A 23,677-nucleotide genomic window follows, 5' to 3' on the forward strand; every position below is an offset into this window, starting at 1 on the left:
TAATAGTTTTCCCCAAATTTTTTTTATTTAAATAGTTAAATTATAGTTTTACTTTAAATAAGCACAATATTGTTAATAATAAATATTTCAAATTGCTATCAGTATTTCATAATATTTTCATACATTTTGTTTTAAATATAATTTGTACAATCTTCTTTTTAATTCCACTGGATGTATAGTTATTCGATATTTATTCTAATGATTAATTTTTTCTCGTCTATTATCGAGTTTGAAAAGTATAATCAACTTAGATTAGTTTGCATTAATCATTTGGTTCTTGTGATAATAAATTAAAAGTGCTATTGAATTATTCCTATAAATTAGTTCAAATTGATCTTCCAATGTTTTGCAATTTAAGTATAGATCAGTTACTTATTTCTTTTGTTTTATTTGATTAAAAAATAAAGAATTTTTAATATTTCATTATTATTATTATTATTATTGCCATTGTTTTTGCTTCAAGAACTCAAAATCTTAATTTTTAACCACCTTACAGTTCTTGACGAGATATCTCGTCCATTTAACATGTAATTCTGGGACTTGCCAACCGCAAGGGGGTTAAGTAATAAATCTAAGGTATGAATTCACTGTTCCCATCAAAACATTTATAAAACTTCACAATGCCAAATATATAATATATATGTTACCATTAAAGTATATAATGTAGTTATTTTATAGAATACCTAGTTATTCCATGAAGTAACTGATCATGTCTGTTAAAGTGTGTAATATGTTATTAATTTGACACTTTAACTAGTTATTCTATGAAATAACTAAGTATTCTATAAATTAACTAATGAGAGACAGTTAAAGTGTAAAATAAACAATTTATCCTAAATGAAATAACTATAGGTATTCTATAAATAAACTGATGATAGACAATTAAAATGAAGAAGAAGCAATTTATCTAATTTATGCAGCACATAAATAGTATTTATGGAAACATATCATAAAATCATTTGCTACGTTACAACAAGAACTACATTTTTTATTGACAAACTGGGTTTTACATGAACATTTTGGGGGTAACACAGAAGTGGAAGGTAAATGTATATGTCGTGCAAGATATATGATATAAATTATTTTACTTTAACAGGCTGCAGATTGTTATTCTGTGAAATAACTGGTTAAACCATGAAATACAAGAGAGTTTTACACTTTAACGGACACAATCAGTTATTCCATGAGATAACTAGGTCTTCTGTAAAATAAGGGATTTCATACTTTAACAGTAACATATATATGTTGAAAACAGTGATGTATCAAAACATTTATGTTTTTGCCAATGTGTTGATACCATCAATGTTTTAATGTCACACGTTGTTGTTGCATCTCTTGTTTCTAGTACTGTCAACTTCATCGACAGCCTTTGCTGGATTTGAAGTTTCTCTAATTGTTTAAAAATGTTTACTACACAACAAAATAAGAAAATGTTTGTTATTTTTTATGTTTAGAGAATGGAAGTAATGTCGCCTCCTGGAACAGTCATTGGGACAGTTGTGCAAGAGTGGAGTATCCTTACCCCTAAGTTTAGGGTTGAAAATGCAGCTGGAGATACCGTTTTACGCATTGAGGGACCTATATGTACATTTTCAATATGTGGTGATGTTGAATTTAAGGTATGTAATGTTTTACAACTGGTTGAAACATTTTTATCTCTTAAATAAGAATGCAAAAGTTTCATTTAGCTGAGTACTTTATTGATTTACTAGCTGCGTTGCCCAGCTTTGCACGGTCTGCCTCAAAAATAAAAATTATGTCAAGAGATGCATGTTCAACAATTACGCTTTAATAATAGAAAGAAAAATTCTGTAAAATTTGCCGTCAAAATAATGATTCTTAAATTTCATTAACGGCAAATCTAAAAGTCAGGAATAAATTAAAAGCAACTCTCTGTAAAAACAACTAAAATCCTTGATTATTTCCTGTTGGCAGTAAAAATAAATAAATAAAAGGGTAAAACTTTACCTCAAAGCAAAATCAATATTTTATTTGTTCACAGATGAGAAAAAAAAGACAACAGATATTTCTTCACGCTAATTCAAACTGAGCTCATTTGGATAAATTTCCGATTTGATATGGATGTTCCATTAGGCTTAAAATTGCTTATATATTCTCTACCCCCCCCCCCTGGTGATCAATTTCCGGGGTATTTTTCGCGGGCTTTCGAATGAGACTTGAATCAAACAAATCAGTTAATTATTTCGGGTAGAAAGAGCCATGTAATGCCATTTCCTAAAATCAAAATTCAAAAGGGGCGGACTGGCCTGGTCACGTAGTCAGGGATCCCCGACTGAGCCAACCGACGAGTGAGCCACTTTAAGCAAGTTTATTAAACTTAATGCATTTAAATTCCCACCTAAAATTTTTTAAAGTGTCATTAAAAAACAAATCGTGTAATTTTGTTTACTCTATGTGAAAAAAGCATTTGGAAACAGGTTAATTTTTTTCCCACCCTAAGCAGGGACCAAAGTATATATAGCCGAAGTTCACACATGCAAATGCTGTCCTCTCTTATCAACTTTCTCTCCAGTTTTTAGATCTCCAGGGGCCATGGCTCCTGCATTGAGGAAAAGGGAGGGGGCCGGAGAAATTGGGGTCCGACAAAGCCTGAAAAAGGGCCTGGGACGAAAAAAGAGCATTAAAAACTTATATTTATATGTCTATTAACAAAAATTGAAGGGGCCTGCACCATTAGACAAAGCAGCCCCGGCCCTGCTATAAATGTGTGGGTCATGCTTTGTGTTGTTGGTACGTTATCACTAGCAGTGGCATGCACGGGGGGGGGGGGGGAGAGAAGGGACACCTGTTGGCCCAGTTCCAAGTCTGAAGGGGGTCCGAGATTTTTTAAATGAGGGATGAAATATATGTAGGGACGTATAGGGGTAAACAAGATAGAGGGGGGCCTATAAAAGTCATTTGTGAGGTGTCCTAAAATTTCTGTGCATGCCCCTGGTATTCACTGGTAGTGACAGATTCAACTAAATGCTGTCAGTTGGCAAGATATTTCATTGATCTATTGTAAATTATCGCTATATGAGTATTTTCATCTCCGAATTGCATATGGGAAAGCAAGTCTGGACTACGATAAACTGAATCTAATACAGGACAAAGTTTCAACTTAGAAGAGAGAGCTCCTGAATACAGGCGGATTTAGGACTGAGTTGCGGAGGGCTGGGAAGGGCAAGGTTTCTTCTTTTTTTTTTTTTTTTTTGAGCTACATTAGTTGTAATCAGGGTCAGACTTATACTTAATGGGGTGTGTAAGGTATTTCAGGTCTGAGGTCCCTTTGTAGTCCTAAAGTTACCAACAATACTAGTCTTAAGTCTACTATTGAGGACTTTGATGCAAGAACCAGTTTAGTCTAAACTTTTTTTTTTTTGTACTCATTTTTGTGTGTGGCCGATAGTATAGAAATTCCGATGTGCAACAACGGGACACAAATGTAAAATCAGACCTCTGCTTTCTAGTAAATAATGTGGACTTAACCTGGTTCTTGGTTCTTGCATCAAAGCCCTCAATTGTGTTTTTCAGATTTAAATATCAAAAAATTGCCATACAAAGTCTTCAAACCTTCGCCATTCCCTCAAAGTCACTAAAGATAGCTTACAATTTCACTTTTTGAAATTTTCATGAGCACTAATTCACAACTCCAACAAACTATAGGGGGCACTGCAGCCACAGTGTAATGGCAGATGAAAAAGGTAAAACAAACTTATAACTTGCTTTGACGCTTAGTGAATGACAATGATTTTCCATCGTGTTTGTGGGAAGCTTTCTTTTCTATTCTTCTGAAATTACATTACACCATAAACTGTTTGAAGCCTGTAATTTACCACAAAGAAAACACATCGAATGAAATGTTTTACCTTTTTCTTTAGTATTATTAATCACCACAAGGTAGCTTATTTGAGCTCTGGAGTTGCGAATTGATTTCAGTTTCAGAAGAAAAATAATGCCCAGAGGAAACTAGTGTTTCCCCCAGACCAAAAAAGGGGCAGTGCGCTTTCAGATAAAAGGGTACTCTTTAAAAGAAGTTTTGTAAAACAGAAAAGGTGCTTCCTTTACTTTTTGGTTTTCTAGGTACATACAAAGTGCAAGTGTTTTCGATAGTAATTATTTATAAAATGTTGAAAAGCTTTTTGATGTCTAGTTTTAAAGGATAAGTTATTGAAACGAGAGAGTGACGTTTCAAGGACAGTCTTATATGAATCTTTACCTTTTGAAAAAAAATGTAGTTTTTGTGAAGTTTTGTTATACTTTTAAGCGGCAAGGAGGGTTGATCAAGTTAAGGCTCAAAAGTTAGCTTAAAAGCGGAAGGGCACAGTGCCCTCCTAAATAATCTTGGGAGAAACACTCGAGAAGCCTGTCCTTTTTCCTTTTAATGTTTTTAAACACATTATAAGATTATGTTTTTAAAATTTCAATGTCAAAAAATTCTGAAGGAGAGTTGCCGGATTTCCTCTAGTAACTACATGCAATTTAAAATTGGGGAGAGTATACTTCAGTTTTTAAATGCTTCCAAATGAGATCACTGAGCCTCCTCCTCTTTCAAACATGACCAATGATAGTTTTTCGTTTTTTAATAGTTCAAAGTTGAAACGTTTTCGTAGAGAGCTCCCGATGCTTCCCTGTTCCATGGTAATTGCAAAGGTGTGCCAAAGTACTCTTTTGCCAACTGGGCCAAAGTCAGCCAGTCCGCCCTGTGTATAGGGAACATACATACACACACACATACATATATATTCTCTTTTATATATGTAGATGATGAATTTTAGCACTTTCCGTGCATTTCTTTAAAGTTTGACAGTACAGTGAAACCTTGTGTAAGTTTATCACTTACAGTGCAGAACTTTAGTTGTGAACTTAGATTGGTGCTCAACTAAGACAGAAGTGTCTACCCCCTCCCCCTTTTACGAGCAAAGGCTCTACCCCTGAAATGTCATGGAGTACACAGTACACCCAGAATGAGAGTTCTCCACAAAAAAATTAAAATACCCCTTAAAACACCCCCTAAAAATTTCAGTGGTGCAGTCTGCACCATGCCCCCTTCTGACTCTCTTGTGGGAACCGCTTAATTATAGAATTGTGGTTCCTAATCTTTTGCAGGTTGCAAACATGCGACCCCCATTATACATTACAATACATGTAAGACCATGAGTGTAGAAATCAGGGAAAGATAACTACTATAATATTTGCAACATATTTTTCGCCCCTTTCAAAATTCTGGCACTCAAATCTTGACTTTCCGATTTAACATACATTTGTAGCAAAGACAAATTATAAATAAACATGTTAAAAAAATAATGCAATAAACTTTTATTAACAAAATTAACTGCAATTTTAGCATCACTACAAAGGGGGGGGGAATTCTGTTTTTCCCCCCAAATGTAATGATTTTAGAAAGGATAATGTTATACATAATTAAAAGTAAGAATAATGTCAACCCCCCAAAATGCTTCACAACGCCGTTGGATTGCCACCAACATGTTGGAATTTCTGTTATAGAGTGATGCTGAAATAAACATTTATTTTTTTGTTATTTCTTACACTAAGCATTCATTTTTAACTAATGTAAATAGTTGTTAACTCATCTCCGTTTTCAACGTTATTTAAAAATGATACTTAGTTCTTTTTATTTAAAAATTATCAAAAAAATTTTTGGAGATGATTTTCTTAGACTACTTACAGTTATCATATATATTCTTGACACATGAGAATACAACTTCGCACCTTATTTATCAAAGGAAAAAGAGTGTTTTTTTTTTTTTTTTGCAATTGTATTTTGAAAGTGAAATGAAAAGTAAAGCAAAACTTAAATACTGTTTAAGGCTTTCACGGCCGGCGTCAATATGAGGAGATAAAATTTCCGTGCTTATTGGCCGTGGTCTAATTGGAATAGAAATTCCAGACATCTGGAATTTCTACTCCAACTAGACCACGGCCAATAAGCCCGGAAATTTTATCTCCTCAAAGCAAAACTTCTTTAGTTTTTGTATAAAGAAAATAAAATAAAATTAACTTAAAGCAAAAGAAAAAAAAAGTCAGTTAAAAATGGGATGATTTCTTTCTTTATTTTTTAAAAATTACATCTTATATTAAAAATGATTTAGTTACTCTTTTCAGAGTCAGATATCCGCCAAATTTTTCGGTAGATTGTTGAATATCATTAAGGCTAAAAAAGATTTCAATGAATATAATGATTGAAATATTAGGAACCGACTAGAATATTATGTTATGTGGCTTGAAGTTAATGAAAGTTTAGTTATAGTTTTTGACTGGACGCTAAGTGAACCACCCAAAATGTGGTGAAAAATTTAGAAAATTATCAATTGTGAGGTGAAAAAAAAGACAACTAGTGGAATGATTTGTAAGTAGAAGTATGTCAGATAGGAACATAAAATCCTTAAATTCATTGTTAAAGCATTGTAAATCTAAAAAAATCAGAGTATCTAAGAATCAAATGAGATGAAATGATACAACACACAGATGAAATGAAAAGTACCGAATTTTATTTTATTTATGTGCATAGAATAAAATTCTGTAATTTAAAACCATTTATATATATATATATATATATATATATATATATATATATATATATATATATATATATATATATATATATATATATATATATATTTATTTATTTATTTATTTTTGGCACGTTTTTGAATCAAACTGATTAAGGATATTTGTAAATAACATTTATGTTGATAAAAAAATTAAAAAGTTTCAAATAATTTTTCATGTTACAGAACCTAAAGCAGACTTGAAAATATCTGTCCTTACTTTTCAACTTGTTCTTTTTTCAAAATTGATTGTTCTTTAGTGAATTTGATATTTTGCATAATTTGCTAGATGTGATTGTGCATTTTATTGGCAACTCATTTAATGCTTTTGAGTTGTAATTTCTAAAATTCTGTGCAGCTGATATTCAAATAATTATGATTAACATAATATTGTTTACTATTTAAAATAATTTTGTCATGTAATTAAAAATCATTTTTACTCAATGTTTTCAGCATCCATCAAAAGTGGGGTGCGCTGATATAATAAATTGAAATAACATAAGTTAGAATTTTTTCAATATCCATATAAAAAATTAATTTTTTTATGTTTAACAACAAAACTAAACTTTGTTGAATCTCTCTTCTCCCCCCTAGGTTCTTTCAAGAGATGGTGATGTCCAAGTTGGAAAAATCACAAAACAATGGGCCGGATTGCTGAGAGAGGCATTTACTGATGCTGATTACTTTGGAATAACATTTCCTCTTGATTTAGATGTGACTGTCAAAGCTGTTCTTTTGGGTGCCTGCATGTTGATTGTAAGTTATTTTGCAACAAAAATTTTCTACGGCTCAAAAGTATACGAGGTCTGATCAAAAAGTTCCTGGACTTTCTCAATAATTCTTTATTAAAATTTTTTAACAATTATTCTAACTTATCACCTTCAAAGTACTCCCCTCTGGAGGAAATACACTTCGCCCACCGGTGTTTCCACTGCCCCATGCACCTGGAAAACTCTTCTTCGGGGATGCTGTTGAGCTGCTCCCGCTTTTTTTCTTTAATCTCTTCTATCGTCTGAAATCGCTGTCCTTTCATCGGGTACTTCAGCTTGGGGAACAGCCAGAAGTCGCAGGGGGCCAGATCAGGTGAATAGGGGGCTGGTGAAGGGTTGTCATGTTGTTTTTGGCCAAAAAATAGCGGATGAGGAGGGCAGTGTGACAGGGCGCGTTGTCATGGTGGGAGAAACCACTTGCCTGTCGCCCACAATTCAGGCCTCTTCTGCCTAATTTTTTGACGCAAAGTTCTCAGGGTGTCAAGGTAGCAAAATCTGTTGACTGTTTTACTTTGTGCGAGGAATTCATGATGGATCACACTTTTCGAATCAAAGAAAACAGTGATCATCACTTTGACGTTCGATCTCACCTGACGAGCTTTTTTGGGTCTTGGTTAGCCTTTTGACTTCCACTGGGACGACTGCACCTTCGTTTCCACGTCGTAGCCATAAACCCAACTCTCGTCACCTGTGATGATGGTTTTCAAGAAGTTTTCGTCGGGACTGGCCATTTGCAAGAGCTCCTGACAAACCTCCAGGCAGTGCGCTTTTTTGATCCTCTGTCATCAGACGTGGAACGAATTTGGCTGCAACCCTTCTCATCTCCAATTTTTCGGTCAGGATCTCCTGACATGACCCAAATGAGATGTGGCACTCCTCTGCCATCCATGGGCGGATTTATGGGGGGGGGCAGAGGGGGCAATGCCCCCCCCCCCAGTTTTGGGAGGACTTCATGTAGTAACAACACATCTTCCAAAAATTAAAAAAAAAAAATAGTTTTTATTTTTTGAATAATTTAGAAGGGCATGGGGTGAATTTATAGGCGGGGGCACAGGGGGCAATGCCCCCCAGTTTTGGAAGAACTTTATATAGTAATAATACATCTTCCAAAAATCTTGAAACAAAAAAAAATCATGACTTTCTTTTTTGAATAGTTCAATGAAAATGAAGAGAAAAGCGAATGTCCTTTTCTGATGGGAGAAAAGATAAGGGGGAAAAAACCGAACATTAAATACAAATAGTACAGCTGTCACTGGGGTGCTGGAAATGTGTCTAAATTCACTATTTTGGACTGAAAACCATTTGGGCAAGTATATGAATGAAAATATAGGCTAAACAAGCTATACATTAAGCTGCAACACTTATAATAATCGACGATTATTTTAACAAATTAGAACCTAAAGCAAAGGGGAAAAACTCCCCCCTCCCCCTGTTCGTGCTAACAGAACGATCTACACATTATAATTTTTGTCCACATTTAAAGTATATTTTATTTATGTTCTTAGCAGATTAATTGGCCTTTTGAGGAATTCTAAAAAACATAGTTTTTTTCCTTCTCTCTCTCTCTCTTTTTAAGAGAGAGAGAGAGAGAGAAAATAAATACTATCGCAAACTGATAAATTTCAGTTATCTGAGTTATTCTGATGAAATGAATCTTTTTACTTAGAGGGAGAGTACAATTTTACTTACTTTATAAATACTGCTTAAAAAGTAAGCTAAGTCATAATCATCTAAGTCTAAGTGAGTCAGTCCTTGTCATTAGTGAAATCTAAATAATAGAGTATCAAAAGTTTTGGGAAAATTTGCTGAAATTTAATAAAAGACTATAAAAACCTAACAAAGATTGGTAAAATCTTAAAAATCCATTAACCGTAAAAACTGACGAATTTTCGTGAAAATTACAAAAAAAATCAAACAAAAAATTGCAGTTAACAGTGAATTGCAAACGGGGCTAAATTTGCCTATAAGATAAACAAGCTATTGCTTAGGGCCCCTGCATTGAAGTGGGTCCCTAACTCTCAAAAATATTTATGATTCATTCCTTAAAAGATGGAAATTGCTTGAAAAAACTAATTTCATTTTTAAGTGCTTGAAAATCTTGAATATTTGAAAACGTGTAGATACAAACCTTAAATTTTAAAATTTCTAACAAATGGTAGGGGGGTGGAATGCCAAAATATGTCAAATTCAGCTCCTTGCCACATCCTGTATTATAAATGTAAAAATCATGATTCTCACATTGGTAGCATTATTTGAAATAAATTTTTGTGACTCACATATTTCATATCATGCTGTTTATTCAATCCCAAATGCAGTATTTTGGAAATTCTTTTGTATTGATTGATTTTATCTTACTTCTTCTGCATGTTGTCTATCTGTTTAGCACGGAAAAAATACGCACTACTTCCTTCTATTTCTATTCGTTTTCTGCCCTACTTGCAACTGAAGAAAAGTTGTTGTCATGAGAAATCTATGGTTTCTTTTTTCTTTTAAATTTAAAATAGCTATTTCTCACAAAGTTAGAACAGGACTAAAAATTTACAATCAAATACTAAAATATCAGAGACTGGAAAGTACAAATAAAGTGAGTTAAATAATTTTAATTATTCTAGAGTCCTTGAAAATAATTAGATAAGTCTTTGAAAATCCTAAGCAAAGTGGGCTCCAATTTCTACTGCATATTGTTAATCTGTTTAGGCAGGGGAAAAAATGATACACTACCTCTATTCCTTTTCGTTTTCTGCACTACTTATAATTAAAAAAAAAGTTGTTATGAGAAATCTATAGTTTATTTTTTCTTTCAAACTTAAAATAGCTGTTTCTTACAAAGTTTGAACAATACAACTGTTCAATCTAGTTATCAATTTCTATGTCTATCCAATTAACCTTTATAAGGCTTCAAACTGCAGAATTTTATATTCATTTTACAAAATTTTCTCTGGGGAAGAAACCCCCGGCCCCCTAAAATTGAAGATATTCTATTATCCACTTAAAAGGGAGCCCTGTGTCACTCTCTTGATATCAGCTGCCTCTCTTACTGTCAATTCAAAAAGGACAGCATGAAAACACACATTAATGAAAACGACACACAAAAAAAGTAAAGCATGGACTTAGGCATCACAAGAAACAGACAAAAACATGGGAGTGGGGAAAATAAAAATGTTGCTAAAAAAAAATCCCCCCCCCCCCCCCAGGAACTCAGTCCTAAATCCGCCTATGCTGCCATCTCTCGAATCGTTAAACGTCGATTGGAACGCACTAGGGCATTCACTTTGGCCACTTTAAGGTCCAGGTTAGAAACCTATGGTAACTAATCAATCAAACCGGTCAACTTACACTTGGGGTAAAATTTTCCTGAACAAATCTTAAGAGTCATTTTTTTAAAGCTGGACAAAGTGAATGGGGGCCTGATACTTCACACCTTCAATTTTTCTCAAACTTTCAGGATATTTTACTAGTATTGTGATAAGAAAAAGTGAAGCTTCTTTCCTCTCTAATTTGACTTGTTTGCCCCCAAGTGGAGGTCAAAGTTTAAGATTGTGAGAAAAAAGAGCTAAATATATGATTGCTTTGCTTCAAAAGCAATGAGTGAACCAAGCCAATTCTTTTAAATAAGGATATTACTTGATACTAGGTATATGGCTAGCATAAATATTTTGGTGGCTCTCTCATGGCTTTGAGCGCAAATGTCAATTGAAACTGCTACTGTTTTTTACTTTTTTTTCCTTGTTCATGCCTGGATATCTGCTAAAGCCGTGAGTAACCCTCAGAAATAAGTATATGTTTAACTTCTCACCACAGTTTAGTACTAAGAAAAATATAAAATAGCTTTCATATCTCATGGTTTTAGTAGTTAAACGATCTGAAAGTCGATGTTTTTTTTAAATGGCCAAATTTAGAGGTTTGGGACTTTAGAACTTTGGGACTCAGCTGTGGTTATAGTCTGAGTGGTGTAGTTTAAAGTCCAGGTTAGAAACCTATGGTAACTAATCAACTTTTTTAATCACGCGACCTCAAAGTTGATAATTTGAAACAACAAGAATCAAAGTTTTAGGTCAATTACTCTATAACACCTGAGTGAATAACTTTGAGCAAAAGCTGTAATTATGCTCTACATGGTGTAGTTTTAGACTCATGTCAGAAAACCATGAAATCTAATCATCTGACTTAATTAAACGGTCTCAAAAATGATGATTTCAGTATAAAAAAGCGTTTTTTTCATGGGTTTTTATGCGTGCTACTCAAAATCTTATGAGCTAACACTCACATAAATACTAGAACAAATTAACAGCCAAATGTACTTTAAGCTCCCAAAATTTCACGCTTCCAGTGTTATAAAATTTTCTGTAACCTTGACCACACAACAAGGCAATTCTTCTCACAAAGCTGATCTGCCATTTTGAAGCACTATATTTTGGACAACTTAGATACTCAGGATTTGGTTCTCGGAAGCTGAAAATTTGCATAGGTTAGTTTCAAAGACGTCTCTACACCTCTATTAAATTTCACCCCATTCGGGGATGAATGAGCAGGGACAATTTGAGAAATTTAGATCAGTTGATGTGGAATCACCCTGATACAACATTGTTACAATTCACATGCCTTTTTTTTTTTTGTTATTTTTGACTTTATAATGATCATAAATCAATGCTATAATTTAAAAAGAGGATTGCAATTGGGTGAGAGATTGATTTCATAATTACAGTAGAATTTGCATATACACTACTTAGTAATAAACTTTTATGAATAAACAAATTTATTAAATAAGGCTCAAAAGTAAAAATATAAATATATTGACAAATAAGAAAGTAAAGAAAAAAACACAGATTTGTTAGACAATAACAAAAGATGCAGGTGAAATGTGCATAATGATTATATCAGAGCTCGATCATCCCCGAATGGGATGAAATTTTATAGAGGTGTAGCCTGATGCTAATTTTTAGCTTCCGAGATCCGAATCCTGAGCAAGGCCGGCTCTAGTAGTTCTGCTGCCCTAGGCGATATTGACAAGTGCCGCCCCCCCCCTATTGAATAATATTAATAATAATATAAAAAATAATAGATTAATAAAATAAAAATTATAGTTAAGTGCTTAAAATTAAAGTGAATAATATTAATAAGAATATAAAAAATAATATATTAATAAAATAAAAATTATAGTTAAGTGCTTAAAATTAAAGTGAGTTTCTAGTTAAAATACAAACTGGGTTTTGCATATCCAAGCACTGGTACACACTCTAAATTATTATTATTATTTTAGTATTGAATCAGTGAATCTTACAGCGCTGAAACAGATATTCATACTTAAAAAAATTTTTTTTTTAATGTTTCAACTTCGAAATCTGCAGCCTTAGGCGTCCGCCTAGGTTGCCTACCTCAAGAGCCGGGCCTGATCCTGAATATCTAGGATCTCCAAAATCAGTGGCGCCGACTCCATAGGGCTTGAGGGGGCCCGAGCCCCCTCAATAGTTTGTTTTGTGGGGCAGAGCCACCTCAATAATTTAAGAACATTATGTGTCATATTATGGTTTCTAAAATCACAAAATTATGTTGGTATTTTTTACTTTCTTTGTTTGAAGATAGTTACATAGTAAAATAGATTCAGTAATGAATTAAAACAAATAACTATTGCGGTAGTAAGCAGGTTAATTGAAAATGAGTGGTGTGAATAATGATAGTGTTACGGTGCTGAGAGCACTCATAGAATTTGTCCCAGTGTCCTTCAGCTGAAGTCTGCCGCCGCCGGCGCTCTCATCTAATTGTTTCTCATCTGGAAAAATTTATCAGGGTTTGATTTCTATATTAAATGGAAGACGTGATAGTTTTCTTCAATTATTAGAGTTAATAAAGTAATCTATCTTAACTTTTTTAACTCTATTTAAGCATTAATTTGGAGACTTTATTTTTATTTAATGAACTCTGAGCCTTATTCAAAGCAAGCTTAAATTAGTTATTTCACTTATAGTAATCAAGACAGCAATCTTTTATGCTTTATTCTCTTAATGATAGTTTAGATTTATTTAAATATCATTTCAATCTTTTCAGAGCTGTATATTCACTGTTTTGTAATAGACTAAAAGCATAATTATTACTATAAATTAAATTAGCTTTTTACGAAAATGCCATGCGTGTTTTTTTTTTTTTTTTTCAAAGCCAAAAAATGTGTCTGCTTGTCGAGTTTCTCAGAGTGTCGATTTACCGAGATTTGAGTTTTTGGGGGTTCTAATGTTGATCATATGACTCTAAAATGCTTAAAAAACTTTAAAACTCCCTATTTTTTTAATCTCAAATTTAGAAAATTTCCCCTGGCAAGACCCCCGTTATGGCACCCTCCCCCCAATAGTTGTTATAAATCGGTGCCACTAGGAGTGCCTTTCCATGCAAGTCAAGTGCACTACCTTGTATAGTGCTGTAGCCCAGCTATGGCACTGCACGGCTCCCTACAAAATGGAACTGTGTAATTGTCCCTCACTTAAGGCAAGTGACCTGATCTAATTGAAGCAGAAAATTTGTGTACCAATTTTTAGATTGTTTTACTTTGAAAACGCCATGTCACATATTGTTTGTATAAATTATACACACCAGAAAATATGTCAGTTAGCATTTTCAAGGCACAAAAATCTGATTTTTTCGGGGGGGGGGGTCCTTGCTTTAACATGCTCCCTAGACCCCGGTGACATCCGGCCCCTCCAATAATTTTTCCAAGTTGGCGCCCCTGTCCAAAATGGTGGATCAGATTTGTGAGAAGAATCAATCTCTTACCCAATTGCAATCCTCTTCCTAAATTATAGCATTGATTTATGATCATTATAAAGTCAAAAATAACAAAAGATGCATGTGAATTGCAACAATGTTATATCAGGGTGATTCCACATCAACTGATCTAAATTTCTCTAATTGGCCCTGCTCAATCCTCCCCAAATGGGGTGAAATTTAATAGAGGTGTAGAGACGTCTTTGAAACTAACCTATGCAAATTTTCAGCTTCCGAGAACCAAATCCTGAGTATCTAGGTTCTCCAAAATATAGTGCTCCAAAATGGTGGATCAGATTTGTGAGAAGAATTGCCATGTTTTGGTCAAGGTTACAGAAAGTTTTATTACACTGGAAGCATGAAATTTTGGGAGCTTAAAGTACATTTGGCTGTTGATTCGTTCTAGTATTTATGCGAGTTTGAGCTCATAAGATTTTTAGTAGCACTTATATAAACTCGTAAAAAAATGCTCTTTTATGCTGAAATCATCATTTTTGAGACCATTTAATTAAGTAAGATGATTAGATCTCATGGTTTTCTGACATGTTTCGAAAACTTCACCACATAGAGCATAATTACAGCTCTTGCTCAAAGTTATTGACTCAGGGGTTTTAGAGTAATTGACCTAAAACTGTGATTCTTTTTGTTTCAAATTATCAACTTTGAGACCGTGTGATTAAAAGAGTTAATTAGTTGCCATGGGTTTCTAACCTGGACCTTAAACTACACCAATTGGACTATAATTGCAGCTGTGTCCCAAAGTGTTGACCAGAGGCGATCAAAGTTATTGACCTCTAAACTTGGGCATTTTTAAAAAATCATCGACTTTGAGACCGTTTAACCTCTAAAACCAAAAGACACGAAAGCTATTTTATATATTTTTTAGTACTATACTGTGGTGAGTAGTTAATCATATACTTATTTCCGAGGGTTACTCTCGGCTTCTGCAGATATCCAAGCCCAAACAAGGCAAAAAAAGTAGCAGTTTCAATTGCCCCTTTGCCCTCAAAGCCATGAGTGAGCCACCAAAATATTTATGCTAGTATCCACATTTAAAAGAATTGGCTTGGTTCACTCTTTCTTTTGAAGCAAAGCAATCATATATTTAGCTCTTTTTTTTCAAGACCTTAAACTTTGGTCCCTACTCAAGGACAAACAAATCAGTTTTTTAGCAAAAGAAACTTCACTTTTTCTTACCATAGTACCACTAACACATCCTGAATTTTTTACGAAAATTGAAGACAATTGATGACAGCTATCAAAAGTGTCCAGCTTTAAAAAAATGACTCTTAAGAAGAACACTCGAAACCTTAAGATTTTCGATATTTTATTCCAACTGAGCGCCAAAGTAAGCATTGACTCATCCTAATGTAATTTTTCATTGTTTAGCTATTAATTAAAGCCGATTAGATTAGAGCAAAAGTCTGACTCTACAAACTGCGGGAAAGGCTAAATACCAGATTCAGGAATTTTCCATATAGTTGTTCTTGTGAAACGTACAGCTCTTTTCTTTCTTTTATAATAAGAGGACTGTAAATAGAAATGTTGAAAATAGACTGTAATAAGGCTTTGCTTTAAAAAGCAACATTTTATTGCGATTAGCTCAATGTTAGAGCAGCAATCAAGAAAAGTGACATCGTGAAAAACAAGCCCTTTAAATAAATATTGCATTAACAAAACCGAACTCATTTTCATATACGTACTAGTATAAGAATTATAATTTTTCTCATTAACATGTTAACATGTGTGAACAGCCATAATGGATAAAGGCATTATGGTTGTTTTTTACGCTTCTGTTCCAATTTTAGGCATTTTGAAATCCAATTGTATTTGCTCATGTAAAACTCCCTGCTTTTGTTTGCAATGTAATTTTATCGATTAAACATCTCTAATTTTCTATTTACCATTATTTTCAGTTTTTATCATATCATATTTTATGCAGCAATATGATCGTCATTTTACCACGAACACTCAAAAATTTTAATTTAGTTGTACCCGAGTGGATCCACTTGTTGAAATTAATATTAATTTGTATCAGTGTTCATCTTAGTTTTTTGAAGATTTCAAAAATTCAAATTGGTTAAGGATGCTTATAATAGCAATTAAATACATAAATTAGTTAATTCTAATGCTCTGACAAAATTATACAAATATCGATAATTGGCATGAGTTACTCAAATTCAAAAATTTCTTTCATTGGCTTTTGACTGCCTTAAAATTTCGGCAGTCGTGTCATTAGTTATTAATTATTTGTATGTAGTATATGTAGCCTAATTACTAATATAACTCTAAAATATATTTTTTGCTTATACTTTTTTTTTTTTAATTTCATACTTTTTTGCATGTTATTTGAATACATGTTTCTTTTTGCATCACGATTCTTTAGATTTTTATTAACTATTTGTTGATCAATTACTTATATTTGTTAGTAAATATTATGCATAAGACTTTGGTTAAAACTCACATATATTTACTTAATTTAGTTTTTGATTATAAGTTTTTAAAGATGCAATTTGTACACTTGTACCAAAATTCTCTACACCTATAGTAATACAGAATTAATTTTTATCTGAAATGTCTAACATATTATAAAATTTTAAAGAAATTTTCATATGTTTTCGTATGGATTGAGGGAAATGTGGGAAGTAAAAATATATTCTGCATCCCTATTGCATTGATGACAAAAGTATTGGTGTTATAACAAAAACATCTATGTCACATACATGTAAGTTTAAGTACTATAACATCCTGTTACTACAAAATCCAAGGGACTACAATTTTTGTTTGTTGTAATGAAATTCAAGTAATATAATGGCAATTAAAAGGGGACTTGAATATCTATTTTGTTGAAATGAATGTTTCGTTGTATTGGTATTTGCTGTAATAAATCTTTACAATAATTGAAACATTACTCATACTAGATAAAGATAAATAAATACCTTTGTGCTGAATAGTAAAGTCAGACCAAACAACATAAGTAGAAGCACAAATTTGTAAATTACAGCAGACACGTGTTTCGGCGTTACAGGGAACGCCTTTTTCAATGCAAAAAATAATGTATTTTTTGCATTGAAAAAGGCGTTCCCTGTAACGCCGAAACACGTGTCTGCTGTAATTTACAAATTTGTGCTTCTACTTACGTTGTTTGGTCTGACTTTATTACTCATACTACTTAAAATGTTTCCAGGTTTCTTTGGTTAAAATAATTGTTGTACAAATGAAAGTTATTTTACATTTACTAAAAAAAATATATTTATTAGGCTTTTGTATACATTTCAAATTGTTGAATGTACTTGCATTTGTTAATTTTATTTTAAGGTTCTGTTTATCATTCATTTCTTGTTATTCACATGGAGGAAAAATCATGTGGCACTGCTCAAAGAATAAATTAATAAAATATTCTTTTACTTGTAGTATATTTAGTGTATATTGTTAGTTACTTATCTAAATTATTCAATCATGAGTGTTAAATAAAGCTGACTTCAACTAGCATAAGACAATGAAAACTATAAACCTTTGTAAGAATGAATATGTATGAAACAGTAAACATTGGCAGATAATGCATGGCTAAATAATGTTATACTTTCTAACATGATATTTCATAAAATCTTAATACTGTATTTCTGTACATTAATTGGTATTTTGTGGGGAAGTACTCTTATTTTTGAATTACAAATGTTGGGGTTTTTTGAGTATTGAATCTTAAAAATTACCTTTTTTTTTTAGGATTTCATGTTTTTTGAAAAGCAAAGAAATAAAGAACAGGATATGCCTGGCATGTTATAACTGAATGTGAGATTGTTTCTTCAGCAACAAAAAAAGAATTCATTTGCTTTCAATATGGTGGAATAGATTTTTTTATGTCTTTCTTTTCATATTTCTGAACTGTTTTACCTTACATAAAATTAAATTTTTATTATGGATTACCTGTGAATTCACATTTGGCCGATGAAAGCTTATGTGTTACAATTTTGCAAGATACAAAACAATTTTTGTGCAAAGCATGTTGATATTTGGATTAGGTTTGACAATTACAATGACTTTATTGCAATTCATCTAGTTTTGTTGAAAATCCAGATTCTTGTATCAGTTATGTCCGGTTTTAAAAAGTAAACTAATTGCATTGTATGCAATATTCCTATTTTTAAATTGCATTTCATTAAGCTTTAATGCTGATTTCATTTTTGAGTACCTTTTGCTGTATAACTCTCGTTATTGGAGGTTTTTTTTTTTTTTTTAATGTCACTTTTGTTGATAATGCATGAAATTTCTGCACCTACTTTAAATTTTCATTTTAAAATTTTCTGTTCTGTAGTTTTTTCCCCATTATTTTTAGCGATATACATGCGTATTATTAACCAAATTATATTCAAGATTATTTTTCTAAGACATGCAGATTTCATATTTTTAACTAGATGCCCATCAGAATTATGAAAGTGTTCTGTAAATAATTGCAAAACCCATTGAAATATTTCAGTCTCGTGTCAGTGGTTCAGTTAGTTTTGGTGGTTCTTGTGCAGCATGTGTTCTACTGGTCAGTTGGTTCGATTGAGTTTTTTGGTGCAATAGCCTGATAGGTTCTGCACCAATGTTCCACTGGAAGAATTCATGGAAAAAGTTACTATTAATTTAATTTATTAGCAAGTGCAATGCATATTTACTCATCTTTATTTTCACTTGTTCTGTTAGTACAGTTATTGTTGTATTGAAGGAAAGGAATTATCTGCAGAAATGTATTTTATATTTAGAAAGTCGCCTGTCATGATATGACGGGTGGAAATTGCTTCTACATTTGAACAAAGCCATTGCCTGTTTGGTGATATTTTGATAGTTGAAATTGTAACCCTAACTCCAGTGGATTAACCCTTAACTCCAGTAGGTATCTTTCATTGTTGACCATTTTTTTCTTTTCTTCATTTCCCTGAAATGACATGGTAAAACAGTTAAGTTACCGGATCAAGATCAGCCTTGTCAAAATAAAGCCTTTCCCTGCAGGTTAAACATTACCAAAACATATTGTCAAATTATCATGCTTTGGCGCAAGTTTCATTGTTGAAGCTAGTGGATTACTCGATCATTAGCTGTTATATATATGAGGATACTTTCCTCCTACTACTCAAAAATTTATGATGCCAGTAAGAAATGAATTTCTGAATAAACTCAATTTTGAGCTTAAAATAAAATATCAGATAAATTTATATCTGTTGTAAGCATGTTAAACTATTCTTTGTTCAGAGTTCTAAGACTTTGTTAAAGATTCCATGTAATATGAATGGTCATTTATTACTATCTTCTATATGTAGTATATGAGAAAAAGTATTGGGTTCGTAAAAATTTTCGAATTTTGCCGGATTTGCATGCTTTAAGGTGTGCCGAGTTCATTTTGACCATTTTTAGAAAATGTTTGTCCATATGTGTGACTAGTTTTTTGTGGCCACTCTAGCGCTAAAACTAATGCATGAAATCAAACAAAATTTGGCACACATATGTGGCCCTGTTAAGTGGTACCCATCAATTTTTGTCTCGAATTCCTCCAGGGGAGTGCTCAATCAAACTTTTTCTTCGTTATGGGTGTCTGCTATATCTTAGGAAGTAACGGGCAGAATCAGACAAAACTCGGTCCATATGTTAACTCTAGAGGGTACAGGTGCTGATTCAATTTTGGTGCCAATAGCTCAAAAGGGTATTTAGCAATCAAACGTTTATCTCATTACTGGTGACTGCAATATCTAGAGAAGTAATGAATCGAATCAAACAAAAATTGATCGACAGGATACCTTAGAGGTTACAAGATGCTGACAAGTAATGCTATGTTTTAGAGGAAATTTCGAACAATGGTGAACCTATACAGAAACAGACGCTAATCCAGTTTTGGTGTTATTTACTTCAGGGGGGGGGGCAGATTTTGATATCCTTTGCTTTATAAAAACAGCTAAATTAATGCAACTATGAAAGATCATTCATATAAAAATGTCATCTGCTCAAGAAAGCCTTTTAGAAGACTTAATTAGTAACAAATTATTGAAAAGATTTCAGTTTTAAAAGTTTTATCTGTCGTAATCTTCTATTTGTTAATAAATAAAATGTTTAGTTGAAATAAAAAAGACTTCTGAAATGATTTTCAATTTTCACTCTTTAATTTTATTATGCGGGAATGTTTCAATAACTCGAAAATTGTACTGGTTGTCAAAATTTTTTTGCGCTTAGTTTTATTTTCGTAACCCTGTTGTTTTATGGCAGCCCAATGCCAATAGATATTTCCCTAATTTTTGTTTACTCATTCAAGGGAAAAACATTCCTCACATAGGCACTAGTGCCAACAATTTAACCCCAATCAATTAAGATCACCAATTTCCCAATTATCAAAATCTTCCCTTTTTTGCGAATAGCAAATTTTTGTAGTAGCGATTATGTGAGGGGTTATACATGTTAGATTAAAAAATTCATAACATTCATGGAAGAAAGTTTTGTGATGGCCATTACATAAAAGTTTATAATGTAAATGCTTTTGAAAGAAGTTCAACGTCAGTAGTATTTCTTTCTTCCCCGAAAAGGAAAATTTCCAAAGGGGCAGACAAATATCATTGCTATTTTATTAGGAGAAGTAACTCCATCTTCACAACATATAAGTTGAGTAGCATTCAATTAACTGTTACCCATGTGAAAAACAAGGAAAAAACAAAAAAAAAGTTTGTGAATCAATTGTCTTAGGTGATGTAGTTAGTAATTCTATGTTAGTATTTCTATGGTTTTCATGCAGTTAATTCTTATACAATAATATAATGTTCATTTCTGTCTTTCCAATACATTAATCAAAAGTTGTTCCTATGTGTAGAATTCTTTAATTTCGAAAATAAATAAGGCATGCAGTAAAATTTTACAGTAACTATTTTTAAAAAGGTACTTATACTATTGAAACTAAATACCTAAATATTTTCTCTTTGAGATTGCTCATTCCTTATATATCCTTATCCCATTTCAAGAACTTTGTCAATCAAGTATATTAACTCTGAGACTTAGAACAAATATTTTAAAGCTACATATCAATTATTTTTATACAGGGTTGCTGCTGAGTCTCATTCAGCCTGTGTCCCAAGGACACATTCCAACTCTGGGGCCTTCCAAGAAAAAAAGGGGATCTCAAAAGGAAAATAGTATGAAAAGTTTTGAATATTATTTAAACACATCGTAAAAACATATGACAAAATTCGTTTTCACACCAATTAATAAATGAACACTAAAATTTTGAAAATTTCTGTATCAATTGTGATTTTTCCCCCCTACTTGCTTTACAACAAATTTTGCAAAACATATTTTAGTACTCATAAGTAAACCATTCAAATTTCATCAACAACTAAAGAAATTTTTTTTTCCCCTTTCACCATATCAGGATCCATCAATGACCCACACTGGAATTTTTCAAAGGGGGTTCCAGGATCTAAGGTCCACCATTTTCATATCATACTCCAATACTCTGCGAAACACATTCTTTTGATTTTATCAATTCTCGGGAACAAACAAGAGTAAAAAATAAATAAAGAAAAGAAAGAAAAAAGAAAATTAATTTGAATTCTGAAATTTTGAATTCAAATTATGTTTTTCGCAATCACGAACTGAGACAGGACCCTAGTCATTGGAGTTATTGTTTCTAGAAACGGCTCCTGTCCCCCCCCAAGTCTGCCTCTCCTCCTGGGCGTTTACTTGTGCATAGTTGTGTGTGTGTGTATGCACGTAGGTGTGTGAGTGGATGTGTGTGAACGTGCGTGTGTGTAGGACATGGATGCCTCCGACCAGGAGAAGCGGATAGCTCAAAAGCGGAGCAGCCGCGCCGCCAGCAGAGGACGGTGGGCGGTGGTGCTGCAAAGGCTTCTGGTCCAAGTTGAAAAAGGCACGGACATCAAAAACGGTCAAATGAGAACAATAAGCGATCGTGATTGCTCAGTTATTGAACAACTATTTAGCATTACTTAATAAAATAAAATATTAAGAACAAATACTTAATTAAAATACCAAAAAGTACTTTAGGTATTTAAAGTAAAATTTAAAACAGCAAAACAACATTATCAATAAAAAAACAATTTATGTACGCATACAGTTCAATTTCAAAGGGGAAGAAGAAGAGAACATAAATACATAAAAAAAAAATTTTCATTTATTAAATCCGAAATTTTTAAACCTTACTTTGAATTATTTCACATCCTACATACACAGGATTATAATCAATCAAAAAAAACTCAAGGGCAATAGGAGGGATCTTCCCCCGCCCCTTTTTGTGCGTCACTAGGATGTATACATGAACTGTTTGTGGTTTTTTAAACATATGCTATTTTGTACTCAATCTTCAGTATACACTCGATAGTGATAGTTATGACTAATTCCTTGCTTACACTATTTCATCCTTTCAAAATCTTATATCTTTAAACGAGCAGTTCTTGTGGGTGTATGGGTATGTATATATATTTATATTTTGCATCTTGGAAATGGCTCTAACTGTTGGGTGAAATTTTGGATTTAATTGTAGTTTTGCATTCTAAGTTCATCTACATCAGTGTTTTTTCTGTAAAAATGCGATTTTTTACAAAAAAAATTAATGCAGGTCTACTTAAGTTAAGCTCTGAATGAAACTATCATAGCTCAGACGATTTGCAACCCTTCCGATAAATATTAGTCTCGCTTTAAATTTTCAAACTTGCTCAGGGTTACCAGGTTTGGCTGATTTTGCCTTTTTTGACTAATTTCAATCACACTTGACTAGGAAAAAAAATTCAAAAGCAGACATTTTGCTTTTTTTTTTTTGCAAAACTAGTGTTTGACTGTTGTATTTTATATGCGAGAACATTATGGTGATAACTATATGGTAATACGGGTAAATATGATAATAACATTACTCTTTCGTTAACGTTTTTACTTTTCAAGATATTTAAAAAAGTACTTCAAACCTAAGAGAACAAAATATCTTTTTGAGCCGAGCGAGGCTCGGTCGTCCAGGTATACTGTTTTATTAGGAGTTATGTGTGTGTAATAAATTGCTTATGAGAAAGCAATCAGAATGAGGGTTTTTTTTTTTTTTTTTTTTTGCATCATACTCTTAAATTTTGTGATGCTTAATGCTGTAGCTTATCAGCAGCAACCCTATTTAGATTCTGTATTATTTATTTATTTGCATTGCTTGCAGATATAAAAACACCATATGTGGAAATGGATTTGGGATGTAAACTTGCATTTCTATGTAACTTATCAAACTCTATTTGACATTTAATCATTAACAAAGCACTTTTTTGGCCGCCCTTGAAGTTATTAAAAAGTTCTTTGTGTTTGACATGTTTTGTGCACAGGGAAAATGTTTCAAATATAATACCCTAAAGAAATAATGCAAGTGCCAGAGAGAATAGCATGTGTATCTGACAGAATAATATGATATGAAAAGTCTCTCAAAATGATTTGAATGATTTTCTCTGTCGCTTGTGCTGTAATTTTTCTGATGTATAAAATATGTGTGTAGTTTTTGCTTCCTCTTAGTGCCTAAACATTTTAATACACAAAATGATCTGCATAATAATTCCATCTTCATATGCAAAAATG

General features: G+C 32.6%; 1 protein-coding gene across 1 annotated transcript in view; it reads left to right on the forward strand.

Moving 5' to 3' along the window:
• LOC129229147 (phospholipid scramblase 2-like) overlaps positions 1 to 17,980 on the forward strand; it is a 62,092-nt gene extending 44,112 nt beyond the window's left edge. Inside the window, exons 6-8 of the mRNA XM_054863462.1 lie at positions 1,455 to 1,619; positions 7,167 to 7,328; positions 17,822 to 17,980. Of these exons, the coding sequence (XP_054719437.1) occupies positions 1,455 to 1,619; positions 7,167 to 7,328; positions 17,822 to 17,881 (387 nt within the window). The 3' untranslated portion in view covers positions 17,882 to 17,980. The remainder of the gene's footprint in view (positions 1 to 1,454; positions 1,620 to 7,166; positions 7,329 to 17,821) is intronic.
• Positions 17,981 to 23,677: the final 5,697 nt, after the last annotated feature.

Source organism: Uloborus diversus, chromosome 1, assembly GCF_026930045.1.
Source record: "Uloborus diversus isolate 005 chromosome 1, Udiv.v.3.1, whole genome shotgun sequence".
NCBI classification, from domain to species: Eukaryota; Metazoa; Arthropoda; class Arachnida; order Araneae; family Uloboridae; genus Uloborus; species Uloborus diversus.